At 49.0% G+C, this 17,781-nt stretch overlaps 2 protein-coding genes across 4 annotated transcripts in view; one reads left to right on the forward strand and one right to left on the reverse strand.

Annotated features, from left to right (window-relative positions):
* Positions 1-168, reverse strand: part of ATP5MJ (ATP synthase membrane subunit j) — a 6,021-nt gene extending 5,853 nt beyond the window's left edge. Inside the window, exon 1 of the mRNA XM_006160068.3 lies at positions 82-168. The gene's annotated coding sequence lies outside the window, so the exon portion shown is untranslated. The remainder of the gene's footprint in view (positions 1-81) is intronic.
* Positions 169-4,823: 4,655 nt separating this feature from the next.
* The window catches only part of TDRD9 (tudor domain containing 9), a 147,804-nt gene continuing 134,846 nt past the window's right edge, over positions 4,824-17,781 (forward strand). For all 3 annotated transcript variants that reach the window (XM_006160071.1, XM_006160073.1, XM_006160072.1), the window contains exon 1: positions 4,824-5,109. In XM_006160071.1, the coding sequence (XP_006160133.1) occupies positions 4,871-5,109 (239 nt within the window). In that variant the 5' untranslated portion in view covers positions 4,824-4,870. The remainder of the gene's footprint in view (positions 5,110-17,781) is intronic.

Raw genomic sequence — 17,781 nt, forward strand, 5'->3', positions numbered from 1 at the left:
GCTCACCGACCCCCCCCCACCACCACCACCACGGTCCGGGCTACCGGGACCCCAACAGCCGGCCCCGGATCCTGCACTCACTTCGCCGCAGGACCTGGATTCCGGCCGTCAACGACTCGGGAAGGTCAGCGAGCGCGCAGGCGTCGCGCAGGGCCTGCCGGGAAGGCGGGAGGAGCAGTGAAGTTCACAGTCCAGAGCGCCTCCTCGGCCGCGCCAGCGCACCACAGTGCCCCTGGCGGCCGCAGGCAAGAAGGACGGCTGGCGAGCCAGGGCCTTAGGGGGTCGGAGTGAGAGCTCCAGACACTGTACCCCACAGACGCAGTGTTTAAAAGTAACCACGCTTGGGACCAGCAGCTAGCGTAATGGCTAAGTCGCAGGCCATGTAGTCACCCGCGGTTTGAGTCCTGGATGCGGTGGCTTAAACTCACGCCAGGCGCATGTGCGTGTGTGCCCAAGATCCCGAGAGGAGAGGAGTGGTGGTGATTTCTCACTTTCTCTCGTACTGTCACTGTTTCTCTCTCTCTCTTTCTCTGGTGAGCGCACCCAGTCTAAGGATAAAAACCTCTAAAAAAATAAAATAAACATAACCATGCTTAGCTGGCTCCATGGCTTCCTGACTGAGGCCCTACTTGATATAAGCCAGCTCCCCTGCTTCTCATCTTGAAACACACCCAGCACCTGCCAGGCTGAGACCCACCTGGCTGGAGGACTGGAAGAAGGGAATTGTGGCTTGATCAGACCCTGTGGAGGTGCTCGTCTCTTTCACTCTCACCTGTGCACACACACTCAGCCACGAATAAAGAAAGAATGTTTAAAAATAACTGTGCTTGGCCCAGCCTCTGTGGCACAGATAACAGTGTACTGGCCCGCAGGCTGGAAGCCACAGGGCAGTTCACTCCTGAGTTGACATGAAACACATGGCGGCATGCATGACCCAGATCCCCACTAGCGGGAGGGTTGGGGGGAAGGGCATTGCAGTGGGACAGACCTTGTCCAGGGTGCCCCTCCTCCCCTCACATGTATGTGCTCTCTCATGAAAGAAATGGCATAGACCTAAAAAAATGCTTGCTATGTTTAAGGAAATTAAACAACATTGAAGATTTTACCAGGCAATTGGAAATCATTAAAAACAACTACTTGCCTGACTTTAAAAGAGCCAAACGAAAACTAGGTTTAACAGAAACATTAGATAGTTAAAGAGTCATCAGGCAGGTTAGAAGAAACCTTTCATGGGGCCAGATGGTGTAGTGGTTAAGGCTCTGGACTCCTACATGGGCAACTGAAGCTCAAGTTCTGGACCTGGCAACTTGAAATTCATGCCAGGTGCATGTGCGTGTATGCCCAAAATCCTGATAGGAGAATGGAGAAGAAGAGGTTGTAGCATAGCCTTTTTCCCTGGGAGGTGATCTTTCACTTTCCCTCTCTCTGTCTCTCTTTGGTGTGTGCATGTGACCTATAGCAAAAACAAAACAAAGCTGGTCATGTGTAATTGCAGTCTTAGAAGGGAATGCAAGAGAGTTGGGGCAGAAATATTTGAAGGAATAACAGCAGACTGAGAATTTCCCAAAAGTGATGAAAAATAAAGTGATGCCAAAGATTTAAAACAGGAACCAAGCAGGCAGATACATGAAAATAATAACTTTGAGCAATCATAAAAGTATAGAAAACTAAAGACAGAGACCGGGTCAACAGATTTTCAGTGCCTTTTGTTTCAAATCTGGAGCTGTAAGAACACACATCTTCAAAAACCAAAGCCAAAACAAAACCAAAAACATAAATATTCAAGGAAAGGACCACCCCAGTGATTGACTCAAAGTATAGAATGCTGCATTTTGAAGCTTGGGAGGTCAGTAAAGACATAAAAGTACTTTGAGCACAGTTTCTCCTGCTTTATGGAGAGTGTTCCTTACAGGCATCACCTTCATTCATAAGTGCTCCCAGATCTTTGTTCTCCTTTCATCTGCAACTCTGTGAATGCAAACATGCAAAACCTCCCCCAAATACCAAGGTCCACCTCGATGCATTCGTTGGACTTTCCACGTACTCTGGTCTAGATATCTACAAACCTATTTAAAAAATATTAATGACAGGGACCAGCACTTAGCCTAATGGCTATGTCGCTGGACTCCCACGTAGTCGAGCGCAGTTCGCATCCCAGACCCAGTGGCTTAAAACTCACGCCAGGCACGTGTGCGTGCGTGCCCAAGATCCCGAGAGGAGAATGGAGAAGGGATTGCAGCGTGGCCATCCCCCCTGGGGGGTGCTTTCTCACTTTCTGTCTGTCTCTGTCTTTCTGATGAGCGCACGTGCCCTATAGCAAAAACCTCTCCTCAAAAAACAAAAACAACAGCAGCAACAACACAAAATATTAATGACAAATAAAATTAAGTAATTATTTAAAAATTTGTTTCCGATGTTGGGGCCAGCAGGTGGCATAGTGGTTAAGGTCCTGGACTCCCACTTGGTCAAACACAGTTCAAGTCCCAGATCTGGCAGGTTGAAAATCACACCAGGCATGTGTGGGTGCATACCAAAAATCCCAAGAGGAGAATGGAGGAGAAGGGATTGCAGCATGGCCACCCCCCTGGGGAGGGTGACTTCTCACTTTCCCTCTCTCTGAATCATTTTCCTTTCCAGCAAGTGCACAAAACCTATGGCAAAAAACCTAAATAAGAAATTCTTATGTTAAACAGTCACTCCTCCCCCTTTTGTTTTGGGTGTGTGTGCTTTCCAGAGAGACAGAGAGAGCGAGAGAGAGAATGAGAATGAGAACTCACCCACCTCCTGCCCCTGGAGATGGACATGCCACAATCCCTTCTCATCCATTCTTTTCTTGGGGTTTTGGGCGCACATGCACACATGCTGGGCCTGATTTTCAAACTGCCAGGTCGAGGATCCAAACTGCAGAGTTGGCCATGTGGGATCCAGTGCCTTAACCTCCACACCACCTGCTGGCTCCAGGAACTTAAGAGAGCTGGAACAAGGGAGTAGTCTCCACCAGGAACTGCCAAATCAAATGAAGGGAGCTCAAAGCTATTTGGCCTTTGTTGATGTAGAATGTTACCTACCGTTTAGTTAGGAAAACGGCAATTACTAGAAATGAGAACAAATTTCCAACTGAAGCAGCATCAAGTGTCCTTCGATTGCAGTTAAAAACTCGAATTCTCACGAGAACAAAAGTGTAGCCCAGAGGTAAAAGAAAATGACTCCCAAAACAAAATGTTTGTCTGAAATAAAACCTCTTCAGAAGAGCATTTTTCACTTAAAAATATGCTCACTGCAACATCGGCAAGGGATGCTAGCATACAGCAAAGCAGCATATGGGAAACGAGCCTCGGTGAGCTCTGGACTTGCCTAGTACGTTTTGCAAGATTTAGAATTAAGTCCTAGCCTTCATATAAAATAAGTTGCAATACTTTTCCATCAGTGTTGAATGACACTCAGAGCCTCAGTTCATGAATAGCTTTTGTTCTTATTTGTAAGTTCTTCTCTCCTGCCAGAAAGTGTGTTGGGGCAGCACTTTTCAGAGGTTACAGTATTTGGAAAAGTCAGGCTATCAGCTCAGGATATGAGAGTGGTGCAGTTGGGACTCGCAGTAGGATGCTGGCTTTGCAGCGTGCTCGTTGGTCAGCTGACACACTGAGAGCTCAGGCCTACCCAGTCTGACTTCTGTCACGCTGTGCTCACACTCGACTCTTGTTTGCCACTCTGGGCATCTTCCGGTCCTAACTGCTCGGCCTGCACGCCTCGATGTATTCATTCACATGGCTCTTGAGAGCCCACACATGCCAGAGCCTGCACTGGGCACCGAGGGTGTGCGAGCCGCCAGGCACATCTTCCTTCTAATTCGGTCGCCTTCCTTCCTTTGTATACTGTTGCTGGATTTGTCCATCTAGCTCTTCTTTCAGGGTTTTTCTAGGGTTCTGTCCTCCACGCTCACTCTTCTGGAGCCTGGTTGGAGTCCCTGACGTCTGGAGTTTTGACCACCATACTTCTGGTGACAACCTGCGCATCTGTGCCACTTGCCACACCTTTGCTCGGGCCGTAAGACAGTGCCACCTGAGAGGGGTTGCAGAAGGAAGATGAGTTGAGTTTGGTTATACCCTGGCCCTGAACAACTTCTTTGCAGGCCTCACTCAGGCCTTCAGCAGGGACCACGTTCCCCTGTGCGCCTCTCTCCAGGTCCTCCTTCCCGCTCGGTCCTGGTTACCCTTCATGTGTCCTTAGGTATCATTTTCCCCAAGGAGCTTCCCGTGAGCTGCTCCTTCAGCCCCCCAGTTAGGTGCAAGTCGTCCCGGCAGGGCAGCCAGGGGCGTGCCTCTACCCGTTTGCCCTGCACGCCCCTCCCCCGCCCGGGTCTGCCACTGCAGTCCCTTCCCCACTGGCGCTGAGCCAGGTTGGGCACACAGCAGGTGCTCAGTAAACGTGTCCAGATGGATTCTGAAAGGCACGAGCCGCTGACGGAGTAACCCTGGAATGGAGAGGTCAGAGTAACGCGAGGCCATTTCCTGGTACACCCACAAGGCCAAGGGGCTTCTGGGACGCCTGCAGAACAGCCTTCGACGCCAGCAGCCACCCCTCACGCCTTCCCGTCAGCTACCACCGGACGCGGCTCCAGGCAAGCCCTGCGCAGGTTAGGGGGAGGGGACGGGGCGGGGCCGGCTCACGTGGCCAGGCTACTCAGGCCGCATGCGCCAGCGGAGCCCGAGCCACGCCTCCTGTGCGTAGTGCGCTCCGATTGGAGGGCCTCGAGCAGGGGCGGGGCCGTTGGCACGGTCGAGCACGTCGAGCACGTTGCGCAGGTACTTCCCGCCGTTGCCAGTTCCCGCGCTGCGCTCCGGCGGTTGAGGCGGAGGCTCGGGTTTCGAGCATGCTGCGCAAGCTTACCCTCGACCAGATCAACGACTGGTTCACCATCGGCAAGACCGTGACGAATGTGGAGCTGCTGGGCTTGCCGCCTGCCTTTCCGGCCGAGGCGGCCAGGGACGAGGCGCAGGGCAAGGATGTGGCCCCCGGCGCCAGCCCCGAGGCCCAGGCCCTGGCCCCTGCTCCGGCCGGGGTTCCGGCTCCCGCCCCTGCTCCCGTCCAGCCAGTCCCAGGGCTGGGGAGGTAGGACGTGGGCACGGCCTGGGGCGGCAGGCTTGTGGGGAGCAGGTGCTGCTGGTGAGACCTGAACCTCCCGAGGTGCCCTGCGTGTCCGTGCCCGTTCTTGGCAGCCCTGGGGGTGACGGTCCCATCGTGACCTTGTCACCAGGCCAGTCCCAGACTGCTGCCAGAGCAGCTTAGCGTCACAGGTGTTCCGGGCTTCCTCGCAGGAAGCTGGGCCTCTAAGAGTTTTGCTTAATATTTTTCTTTCAGATTTTTTTTCACTTTTGTTAAATTAATGGGCTAATTTTTTTTAAAAGCATTTTGATATTTCGCGAAAAATTGATCAGAAGGTAGGAGAGCTCCCGTTGTAACGTGTGCGAGCCGTACCGCGGGCACAGCTGATGAACCTCTGTCGTCCCCGCCCGCAGACCGAGTGTGTGTGTGGACGACTCCGTCTGGTGTCCACCGCCGTGTACCCAGGGAGTAGTCTCACCTCTCCGAGAACCCCGCCTGCCCCGCTTACTCATCCCTCCCTCCCCACCACCTGCAACTGCTCATCTTTTCAGTGCTTTTTCCAGAATCCACAGCGTTGGAATCGCACATGTGCAGCCCTTTCAGACGTCTTTGACGTAACAGGGTGCACCTGAGGTTCCTTCCTGTCTTTTCCTGGCTTGAAAGCACATTGCTCGTTAACCTTTCATAACCTGCGTGTGTCATGGTTTCTCCAGTCACCTCCTGAGGGACAACTTGGTTGCTTCCAAGTTTTCATAGGAATAAAGCTGGTGTAGACATTCTTGTGTAGGTTTGTAAACAGACATAGTTTTCAAGTGGTTTGGGTAAACGCCAAAGTGAATGCTGCATTTGCTCAAGTTCATTCATCCTCTTCCTCTCACTATTTTTTGACATAAGTAGCTACTACCAGTTCTTTGGTTCACTGGGATTTGGCGGAAATACAAAGGCAAGGCAAGGGGACAGCCTTTATTTCTAGAAGAGGCATAGAGCTGGTGAGCAGAAACACCTGCGAGGCACCCTCTGTGAAGACGGTGTCGGAAGTTCCCCCTGCCTTGGGATATCTGTGCTCTCCCTCCCCTCAGCCAAGTTTAACACTCTCTTTTTAAAATTTTTTTTTATAGCTGAAAGGAATTGTTTGTTTTTGTTTTTGTTTTTTCAAGTTACTCTTGCTTATTGGTTGCACCACATTTGACGATAAGCCCAGACAGTGGGTCAAGTTTTTGTGGGTTGCCTCAGGCCTTTGTAGAATCCTTTCTCCTGTAACCTTGAGATGTTTGGTAAATTGGTTTTCTTGAGGGGACAGAGTCCCCCTGGTGCAACTTTAAAGAGGCCGCCTTGTTTCTAGTGCTGTCTGATGTGTTTCCTCGGATAACTCTAACAGAAGGTCCTGTAGGCCACTTCTGCTCAGTGCTCTGCTACTTGCTCCTCGGATGTGATGGACTGAAAGGCATTGCTTTTAAGTAACTCATTGCGATAGCGGAAGTAAACTATTACTGACCTTGGCAGAAACTAAGGGTATAGATTTTAGTATCATTTAATCTACTCAAGACCAGTTTCTAAAATTCCCAGTCCTGTGTGCACTGAGAGTTTTATAAAATCAATAAAAGTGATTTTCAGAGTAGTGAGATGGAAAAAAGACAAAATATAGCTCCCGTTCTAAAAAGTATTAGATTCAACATATGCAAAATGATTTAGTAGAATTGCCATAAATGTCGTAACTTCTGCACTTAACTAGTGACAGGCAAACAATGTCAGTCTGAATAGTGGTAGTTTAGATGACATTCTTCAGAGGTATCTTCCTGGTCTCCAAAAACATGTATATCCTGTGCCAAGCCTCTAGCTTTTAGCAGGCAAAGGCATTCAGTGAATATAGCGATGTTGTTTAATCCTCACTGTAGCCCTCTGAGGTTGATGGCATTATCAACTAATCAGTTTCCGTGGTTTTATAGGTGAAGAAACCTGGATTGGGTTCATATGCCCGACTTCCTGTAGCAAGTGGTGGAGTTAGGCAGAGTGATGTCCCAAGGATGTCCATTGGAACCCGTGAATGTGCAATGTAGTTTAAGTTTCTTTTTCTTTTATTTATTTTTTATTTTTAGAGATATTTTTGCTCTAGGGCATGCATGTGTGCTCGCCAGAGAAAGTAAGTGAAAAATCATCCCCCTGCGGGGTGGGATGGCCATTCCACAATCCCTTTTCCTCCATTCCTCTCTCAGGATCTTGAGCACGCAGGCACACGTGCCTGGCCTGAGTTTTAAGCCACTGGGTCTGGGACTCAAACCACTTTTGACTACTTGGGAGTCCAGCGGTGTAACCATTACGCCATCTGCTGGTCCCTAAAGTTACAAATTCTAAATAGGGAGATTGCCTACATTATCTAGTTCAATCTAGTCACATGAGCTTGTAAAAGCAGAGCATTTTCTTCAACTGGAGTTGAGAGATTTGAAATGTCATTTGCTAGAGGAGTCCTAACAGAAAACATGAGAAGGAATGCGGGCAACTAAGAGGAAAGCCTGGGTCCCGGCTGACAGAGAAGAAATGGGTCCCTCGGTCCTACGATTGCAGGGCACTGAGTTTGGCCGCCAACCTGAATGAGCTGCTGAGAGGGAATACAGTCCAGCTAGCACCTTGATTTTGGCCTTGTGAGACCCGAGGGAGAGGCTCCCGGTAAGTCCACCTGGACTGGAGAGTAAGAAATTTGTGTCCTTGCAGACTGCTGTGTGGTGGGTGATGTGTTGAGACAGTGCTGGAGGGCATTAGGGTTCCCCGGAGTGGAGCTGGGGTTCCTACTGAGAGCCCACGAAGATGACACGTGGTGGATGGCTCAGAGACTTGCTCCATCTGTCTTTCCAGTAAGGAAGTCTTGAGTGAGGTTGCTATCAGTGAGGGAGCAGTGGACACTGGAGGAAGGCGTGTGTAGACCGAGCATCCCCGTGGGGACACATCTGGTAGGGACGCTGCTCAGCGAGATGAGCTGCACCGAGGCAGGTCCAGCCTGTGAGAGCATCGCTGAGTCCGCTTAGTGGGTAGTAACCGCCAGCACTAGAGAAAATAGACGTGAGCGGTTGTAGGTAGCTGGGTTAGCACTGTTCCGTGACGTGAGCGTGTGTGGGCGGGTGTGAGTCAGGGTGTGAGTTCGTTTCTCGCTGGAAGAAGCTCTGCTGAGCTGTCAGCAGTTAGAGCGCTGCTGGTTGGTCGGGGCCGGTTTGTAAAGTATTTCCTTCCAGTCACTGCCAGGGGCTTTTCCCTTCCCTGCTTTCCCCCGGTCCTGGATGGCCCTTCTTGTTGCCTGTGGATTAAGCCCTCTACCCGTGCATTTGTCCCTGTACCTTGTCACGTGGAAAGGAACAGTTCAGTGGTTGCAGTCGGGTGTTTGGAGGGTTCTCTGGTGTCGGCGCCAGCTTTCCCGGGGATCACAGTGCACGGTCCTTGGCCCCGGCTGGGAGCCTTGCTCACACCCACGTCCTGCCCCGTGTTTCTTCGTGCTTCCCATGGCGGGCTTTCCTCAGTCTGCAGCACACTTCAAATCCTGGCTCGTGATGTTCTTTGCTTAAATCTCACTTTTGTGTCTTTGACTCTTCAATACCTCAAAGTGTGCTTTGTCTTCACTATAGCAAACTTCCAAATTTTCATTAACTATTGGTTACTTCACTCATTCCTTATTTTTTGGGGGTGGATCTTAATATAAGTCAACATTCTCAAAAGTGTTGAACCTTCCTCACAGCCAGCTTTCTCTTTCCTCCCTCCCTTCTTTTGCCTTCTTTCTTTCTATTTTTAAAATAATTTGCTGTAGGACACATGTGCTCACACGAGAGAGATGGGAGGAGGGAGTGAGAAGCACTCAGAAGGGAGGACCACAGTGCAGCTCCTTCTCCTACTTTCTCCTCTCAGGATTTTGGGAGGGTGTGCACACAGATGCATCTGGTGTGTTGTTCAGGCTGACCTCCACTTTTCTTACATGAACTTAAATGAATTATACAACACTTAGAAATTTGTTAGAGAATTATTTATTTAATTCTGTTTTTGTTTGTTTGTTTGTTTGTTTTTTAGATTTGATGAGAGAGAAAGAGAAAGTGAGAAAGCAAGCCGCCAAGTCTGAGACTCAAACCGTGGTCGGTCATGTGGGAATCTAGCACTTTTTTTTTTCTTTTTTTGGAGAGGTTTTTGCTATGGGGCATGTGCATTCGCCGGAAAGACAGAGAGACACAGAGAGACAGAAAGCGAGAAATCACCCCCAGGGGGATGGACACAACACAGTCCCTTCTCTTCCATTCTTCTCTCAGGATCTTGGGCATGCACGCACATGCACCCAGCGTGAGTTTAAGCCACTATGTACGGGACCATGGCTGAGTATGTAGGAGTCCAGCACTCTAACCACCATGCCCCACCTGCTGGTCCTGATGATTTTTTTTTCATCTTTTTTTTTTTATCTTTCTTTCTTTCTTTCTTTTTTCTTTTTTTTGAGAGGTTTTTTCGCTATAGGGCGCTCGCCAAACAGACAGAGAGAGACGTAGAGACAGAAAGCGAGAAATCACCCCCCAGGGGGGATGGTCATGCCACAATCCCTTCTCCTCCATTCTCCTCTCGGGATCTTGGGCACGCATGCACACGCACCCGGCGTGAGTTTTAAGCCACCAGGTCCGGGACGCGAACCATGGTCGACTACGTGGGAGTCCAGCGACATAGCCATTACGCTAACTGCTGGTTCCCATAATTTATTTTTTTAAGAGAGATTTTTGCTATAGGGCACATGCATGGGCCAGAGAGACAGAAAGCTAGAAATCACCTCCGTAGAGAGAGTGGCCATGCTGCAATCCCATTCCCTTGACTCTCCTTTTGGGATTTTGGGCATGCATATGCTCCTGATGTGTTTTTCGGTTTGCCAGATCCAGAACTCAAACTGTGTGAATTTTTAATTAGGAACATTGAGCTAGGCTTATCTAATCAATTTTAAAGGGAAAAGTGCTTATCATGTATGCCAAAATTATTCCACATCCAACATTACCAAAATCCTATAATTTTGGGAAGTCATACTTCATGGTAGAGTTACTATTTAAAAATGACTTTTGGTTTATCTTTTATTAGTTTATCTTTTATTATCTTTTATTAGTTTTCCTGCGCAAGGTGGGTCATGGGGAGAGAGACAAATCGCTGTGAGGACTCATGAATTGCTTACTGGTTTAGGCTTACTACACACACAAACATGCGCACACGCACACACACACACACACACACACACACACACAATCACAATGTCTGAAAACAGGTTTCCCCAAAAGCTGATGGCAAGACAAGAGTTTGGACACAGGGACCAGGAGTTAGTGTAATGGCTATGTCGCTGGACTCCCATGTAGTCGACTACAGTTTGAGTCCCAGACCCTGTGGCTTACACTCATGCCCGGGGCATGTGCGTGTGTGCCCATCCGAGAGGATGGAGGAGAAGGGATTGCGGCATGACCATCCCTCCTGGACGGGTGATTTCTCACTTTCTGGTGAGCACATGCACCCTATAGCAAAAACCTCTCAAAAAAAAAAAAAAAGTTTGAATACAAGCAGTTAGTTGGGAGTTGATTTCAGGAGGCTTGATTCAGAAATACCAAGAAGTCAGTTAAGGAACAGGAGACCATGAATGTTCAGTGTTTCTGAGGACCCAAGACATCTGCCCCACAAGGGACAGGTGAGTTGGACTGTGCTGTCATACACAGTCTAGCCAGAAACATCCTGCGAGGACCGAGAAAACTCCGGTGTTTATTAACCAGCTCGTTTCCCATGGTTGAGTTTTGCCCTGGACGTTAACTGCTTGTTGGATCCTCCTGTACATAAGTTTTTGCAGTACAACTGACTCTGTCCTTAAGAGAAAGTTACAGAAGTGGGATTGCCAGGTCACACAGTAGACATATTTTAGTCTCCTTGTCCAGCTGCCCACTGCACTCCCATATGCATTCAAGCACTAGTTACCGTAGTAAGATGTGGAATCCAGTCAAATGTCCACCAACCGATGAATGGACAAAGGGATGAATTGTGTGTGTGTGTTTCCCTTTTCTTCATTTCAGTGTTTCCTCTTGGTGCTTTTACTGTAAGTTGAACACGTAATGTACTGGGGCATTGTTTCAAGTGACACAGGCAACACAAGAAGCCCCAGTTCTTCTAACAGATATTGAAGTTTTATTTTATTGATATATTTGAGGAAGTCATAGATCAGAGAAGTTGAGAAATTTACTTTGGCCTAGCCCTCATATCTGTTATAAAATGTATTGTTTGACTTAGAAGCTTAGTGTGTGTGTGTGTGTGTGTGTGTCTTTTCTCTTGTTGCCTTTAGGTATTTAGGCGTTGCATGGATATTAGTGTATGTTTCTTTTATCTTCCAAGGATTCCTATTTACTCCTTTTTTCTGGGAGAGATTTTTGCACTTGCCTGAGAGACAGAGAGTAGTAAGTGACAAATCACCCCGTGGGGGGATGGCCATGCGGCAGTCCCCTGTCCTTCTGTCTTCTCTCAAGATTTTGGCATGCATGCATGTGCACCTGGCATGAGTTTCAAGCAGCCAGGTCCAAGACTTGAACGATGGCTGACTCTGTAGGAGTCCAGCACTCCAACCATCATGCCACCCGTTGGTCCTGATTATTTTTTTAGGAGAGATTTTTGCTATAGGGCACATGCATGGGCCAGAGAGACAGAAAGCTAGGAATCACCTCTGTAGGGAGGGTGGCCATGCTGCAATCCCATCCCCTCGATTCTCCTTTTGGGATTTTGGGCATGCACGTGCTCCTGATGTGTTTTTTGGTTTGCCAGATCCAGAACTCAAACTGTGCAGTTGGCTCTGTTGGATACAGCCACCTTAACAACCACGCCACTGGCTGGCCCAGATCCTTATTTTTTATTCACATGTAAAGCCCATGATGTTATTAAATGACTGGAGGGTATGTGGGCTCACAAAAGGGAGAGCGCTTTTGGGTAGCAAGGCCACACCAGTTCCCTCTTTTCCATTTCTCCATGCTGTTGGGGTTTTGGTCATGCACACACATGCAGCTGGCTCGTTTTTCAAGCCATGCTGAGGTTGGTCATGTGGAATCCAGCTTGTTAACCACCAGGCTGTGGGGCTGGCCCAAAGTCCATGTTTTTAAAAGATCTTTTTGCGTAGTAGTTTACTAGGTAATTTTCCCATCACTAACAACTACTGGAGTACCTTTTCTGTATCTTCTCCGTGCAGCTGGAGTGAAATGACTGAATGAGAGGTAAGAGATGAGATTAGAGAGGTAGCATGGGGTCCAGAGCTGTCTGTCTAGTTGTATAACTCTGTTGCTTTGTCTGAGGGAGCTCTGGATGAGGCTGTGGGTGTTTTTATTTTTTAAGAGAGTTTTGCTATAGGGCACATGCACTTGCTGCAGAGACAGACAGAAAATGAGAAGTCACCCCGCAGGAAGGACGGCCATGCTGCATTCCCTTCTCCTCCATTCTCTATGGATTATTTTTTGGTACGCATGTACGTGTACCTAGTATGAGTTTCAAACTGCTGGGTCCGGGATCCGGACATGGTCCGCCTTGTGAGAGTCCAGCACCTTAACCATTATGCCACCTGCTGGCCCGGTAATGGGGTTGTGAATAGAGCTGTGACATGATATGACTTCTGGCTCTAACAGAACTGCTGCTGTATTGAGTGGATTGAAAGGGGCCCACGGCAGAAACAGGGACATCAGGGAAAGGTCTGTTGACAGTCATCTGTAGGACCGTAGGTGCTAGAGTCTGGGAGCAGTGTAGCAGAAGTCAAAGGGCTCAAGCCTGGGCCGCTTGAAGGTCTAGAAGTTGTTATGATGAAATGGGCAGGGGAGATGGAGAAGCTGCTGGAGGGGCAGAGGAAACCAGATCAGTGCGTTCACTTTAACAAACAGCTGTTTATTAAGCCCTGCTCCTGTCTGAGTAGTGTTGTTGTTGTTGTTTTTTAAAGGTTACCATAGGGTGTGTGAGAAGTCACCCCCCTTGGGGGGTTGGCCATGCTGTATTCGCTTTTCCATTCTCCTCTTGGGATTTTGGGCATGCACACATGTGCCCCCGGCATGAATTTCAAGCCTCTGGATCCAGGACTCGAACTGCAGTTGACCGTGTGGGAGTCCAGTGCCTTACCAACTACACCACCTGTTGGCCTGTCATCTCCGATACTTTCATGGGAGTTATTTTATGTGTTGTTTTTTCCCTGCTGCTATCTTTGAATGTACCTCCCCTCCCACCCCCCAAATCACATGTTGAGATGGTTCAATGGTATGAGGAGGAAACTTAATAGCTCCCTTAGGCACTCTGGGAGTGGGCCCTGTGATTGACTGCTGGATGGGTGAGTATGCACAGACGTGCTCCTGTTCTCTCGTGACATGATACCCTTCATGGTCGCGGGGCCTTGCTGGACAGTGGGACCTTGAACCTGAACGTAACCAGCCTGCATTGAATAAACCTATATTCGCTTGAGCTACCCAGACTCAGGTGTTTTCTGTTACTAGTAACCGAATGGACTGGAACGCTCGCATGAGATCTTACTGAGGATACAGAAGGTCGGTCACCTCTGAGTGTAGTACCCGACACAGAGTAGGAGCCCAGATATCTGAATGAATGAACCGCCTTAGCAGGTCTTGATTATTGCTATCTACCGTACGCCACATCCTTAGTCTAGACCCGATAAGGGTTTGCTTCTCTTCCCTTACAGTAGATGAATTATGAAATCTGCCATATTCCTCTGGCCATGGCTGATTTCCTTAAGGGGTGTGTGCGAGTGTGTACGTAGGTACACAATCAGGCTATCTAATAAAAATCAGGACCAGCAGGTGGTACGGTGGTGAAGGCATTGGACTCCCACATGGCGGACCATAGTTTGTGTCTTGGACCTGGAGGCTGAAAATCTGCACCAGGTGCATGTGCTTGTGTGCTCATAATCCCAGGAGGAGAATGGAAAAGGGATTGCAGTGTGGCCATTCCCCCGGGAGATGATTTCTCACTTTCCCTCCCACTGTATCTCTCTGGTAAGGGCATATGCCTTATGGCAAAAACAAAAAACAGTATCCTGGCAACTGCACCATAAAATATTTCCAGAGTAAGAATGCTTCTCACTGCTCGGACTGTCCCCACTGTAGCCCAGCGGTCACCCCTTGTTTGGATTATTACGGAAGCCTTGTATTTTTAGCGTCCTGGGCGTGCTGTCCTTGCCCCGACGATCTATTTGAGCACCTAGAGCAATGCCTGGCTTAGGTAGATGTTCAGTTAATGTTTGTTGAATGAACCGTTGCCTGAGTCAGCACTCCCACTACAGGTGCCTTGAGCGTGAGGATGGCTCTCTTCTGTTAGAACGAAGTGCAGACCCACTGTTGGGGCTTGCCGAGCAGCCCTCCATCTGGCACTGCCCGGTCTGTACTGTCTTTTCCTGCATCTGCCGCATTGGCGTTTTTTCCTTGTCTTGAGGGTACCCAGCTCATTCGCTGCGGCTTCTGCGTTTGCATTCTCTGCTGGATGGAGCACTTCCGCTTTCCTTTCCCTCCCCATGTCTTCCTGTGACAGGCTCCTTTCCTCACTCAGGACCTTGCACAGCTGTACGGTCTCGAGAAATTTCATATGACCGCTGTAGCTAGAGAATCCTCGCTCCACCTCTTTGCTAGTCTCTCTTGACCGTTTATTTATTTTTTAAGTGTTTTTGGCATAAGTTGTGTGCACTCACCAGAGAGAGAGAGGGAAAGTGAGAAATCACAGGGGCGGGGGGGAGGGGGATGGCCACGTCACAGTCTTGTCTCTAGGGTTTAGGGCACGCATGCAGACATGCCCAGTGTGATTTTCAAGCGACTGGGTCTGGTACTTGAACCTTGATCGGCCACGTGGGATTCCAGCACTTTAAGCATTATGCCACCTGCTGGCCCCCCTCTCGACCATTTAAGTCTTTTTTCCTTCTCCAAGCACTTACCCGTGCCCCGTGTCTCGTTTGTGCTAAGCAGAGACTGCTCTGCCAGTTACCTTGGTACTTGCTTGTGACTAGCTCTGACACTCCCCCTCCCGCGGGGACCAGAATGATTCTCATTTCTGTCAGTGGTTTGTACAACAGGATGGGCGGGTAGCATGGTCACTGCTGAGCCAGGAAACAGTGGTTGATAAGGTGTTTATAGAGTTAACTTGGAGTGCACGTATGTATACATGCGTATTGGCTGTTTATAGAGTTAACTTGGAGTGCACGTATGTATACATGCGTATTGGCTGGTTTTTAAGTGCGTGTGTACTGGCTGGTTCCTTTTTTTTTTTTTTTTTGGAGAGGTTTTTGCTATAGGGTGCTTGCGCTCGCCAGACAGACAGAGAGAGACGGAGAGACAGAAAGCGAGAAATCACCCCCCAGGGGGGATGGCCACACCGTAGTCCCTTCTCCTCCATTCTCCTCTCGGGATCTTGGGCATGCACGCACACGCGCCCAGCGTGAGTTTTAAGCCACCGGGTCTGGGACTCGAACCACAGTAGACTACGTGGGAGTCCAGCGACATAGCCATTACGCTAACTGCTGGTCCCTGGCTGGTTCCTTTTTTAGGCGTTTTTTCCTTCTTTTAGAAAATAATCCAAACTCTTTGACTTTTAACATGTTGACTTTTAAGTTGCCTGTGAGCTTCTAAGAGCAGGTGTCAAGTAGGAATTGGCACTTAGACGGTAAATTGGGGCAGGTTATGGGAGGTGGATGTGAACCCTAGTGTGCTGGGCAAGCCACTGACATATCTGAGGCTCTTCATTCGTCACATGGGGACAATATGCCTGCTTCACATGGGTAGATTAAAAGAGGACGCGGGTTATCAGAGACCAGCAGATGGCATAATGGTTACTTCATTGGACTCCCACATAGGAGACCACGGTTTGAATGCTGGACCTGGTGGTTTAAAACATGCCTGGTGCGTGTGCAATGTGCCCAAAATCCCAAGAGGAGAATGGACGAGGGGATTGTGGTGTGGCCATCCCCCCAGGGGGGTGATTTCTTGCTTTCTGTCTTTTCTCTGGTGAGCACAGACACCTTATAGCAAAAGAAAAGCTATCAAAAATAATAAAAAGGAGGACGTGACCCAGTGCTTAGCACAGTGCCTGGTGTGCACAGAACCCCTCCGGGCCTGCTAGCGGAGTGGACCAGTAGGAGCGCCAGCGTTTAAGAGCCTGTTACGTGGTAAGTGCCGTGCAGGGCGCTCTCCCGTGGATCCATTTACTGGAACTGTTTCCCCTCATGAAACGCACAGCTGAAATATTCTCAGTAGCCCCGCTTCCATCTGTACCTCCCTTTATATTTTTTCGACCCAGATTCCCTTGACAGCTTTAGGTATTATGAACAGTCTAGTGTTGGGCCAGTCAGCAGTGTGGAGACTAATGCACTGGATTCTGCATGGCCGTTGCACGGTTTGAGTCCCAACTGGTGGCTTGAAAAATGTGCCAGGTGCATGTGTGTATGTGTGTGCCTAAAATCCTGAAGGGAGAAGTGGAGGATAAGGGGATTACAATGTGACCAACCCCGTGGGGTGGTGCTTTCTCATTTTCGCTTGCTCTCTCTGCCCCTTGTCCTACCCCCTGTAAGCAAGCATGTTCACCCTATAGCAACATTAATAATATTATTATTATTATTATTTTGGAGAGGTTTTCACTATAGGGCGCGTGTGCTTGCCAGACAGACAGACAGAGACATAGAGACAGAAGCGAGAAATCACCCCCTAGGGGAGATGACCACGCCACAATCCCTTCTCCTCCATTCTCCTCTCAGGATCTTGGGCGCACACGCGCCTGGCGTGAGTTTTAAGCCACTGGGTCCGGGACGCGAACTGCGGTTGACTACGTGGGAGTCCAGCGACATAGCCATTGCGAAAAATTACTGCTGGTTCCCAATAATATTATTTTTTAATAATTATTTTATTTAGCTTTATTTTTTAATTTGGAGAGAGAGACAGAAAGAAAGTGAGAAAGCAAGTCACCAGGTCCAGGACCAGGACTTGAACCTTGGTCGGCCATGTGGGAGTCCAGCACCTTTAACTACCACGTGCCACCTGCTGGCCCCACAACATTAATATTATTAATGTTCAGAAAATTATCTATGTTAAATTTCTATTTGACTTATAGGTTTTCTTCAGAAGTAGCTATAGTTTTAAGTTACATATGCCAATATTCTCATAGAAATGATTATTTGGTTATTGCCAAAAGCAGCGTGAGAGATAGAAATGCAAAACTGAGTGTATTTTTCCATTCTCCTTAAAAGTCTGGTTGTAAGGGGCCAGCAGTTGGCATAATTGCTATGTTGCTGGACTCCCATGTAGCCGACCGCGGTTCGAGTCCCAGACCTGGTGCCTTAAACTCAGACTGGGTGTGTGTACGCCCAAGATCCTGAGAGGAGAATGGAGGAGAAGGGATTGTGGTGTGGCCATCCCCCAGGGGTGATTTCTCGCTTTCTGTCTCTCTCTGTCTTTCTGGTGAGCGCTCGTGCCCTGTAGCAAAAACCTCTCCCAAGGGAACCAGCAGTTAGCGTAATGGCTATGTCGCTGGACTCCCACGTAGTCAACCGCGGTTTGTGTCCCGGACCCGGTGGCTTAAAACTCACGCCAGGCGCGTGTGCGTGCGTGCCCAAGATCCCGAGAGGAGAATGAAGAAGGGATTGCGGCGTGGCCATCCCCCCTGGGGGGTGATTTCTTGCTTTCTGTCTCTACT

Source organism: Tupaia chinensis, unplaced genomic scaffold, assembly GCF_000334495.1.
Source record: "Tupaia chinensis unplaced genomic scaffold, TupChi_1.0 Scaffold000671_2, whole genome shotgun sequence".
In the NCBI taxonomy this organism is placed as follows: domain Eukaryota; kingdom Metazoa; phylum Chordata; class Mammalia; order Scandentia; family Tupaiidae; genus Tupaia; species Tupaia belangeri.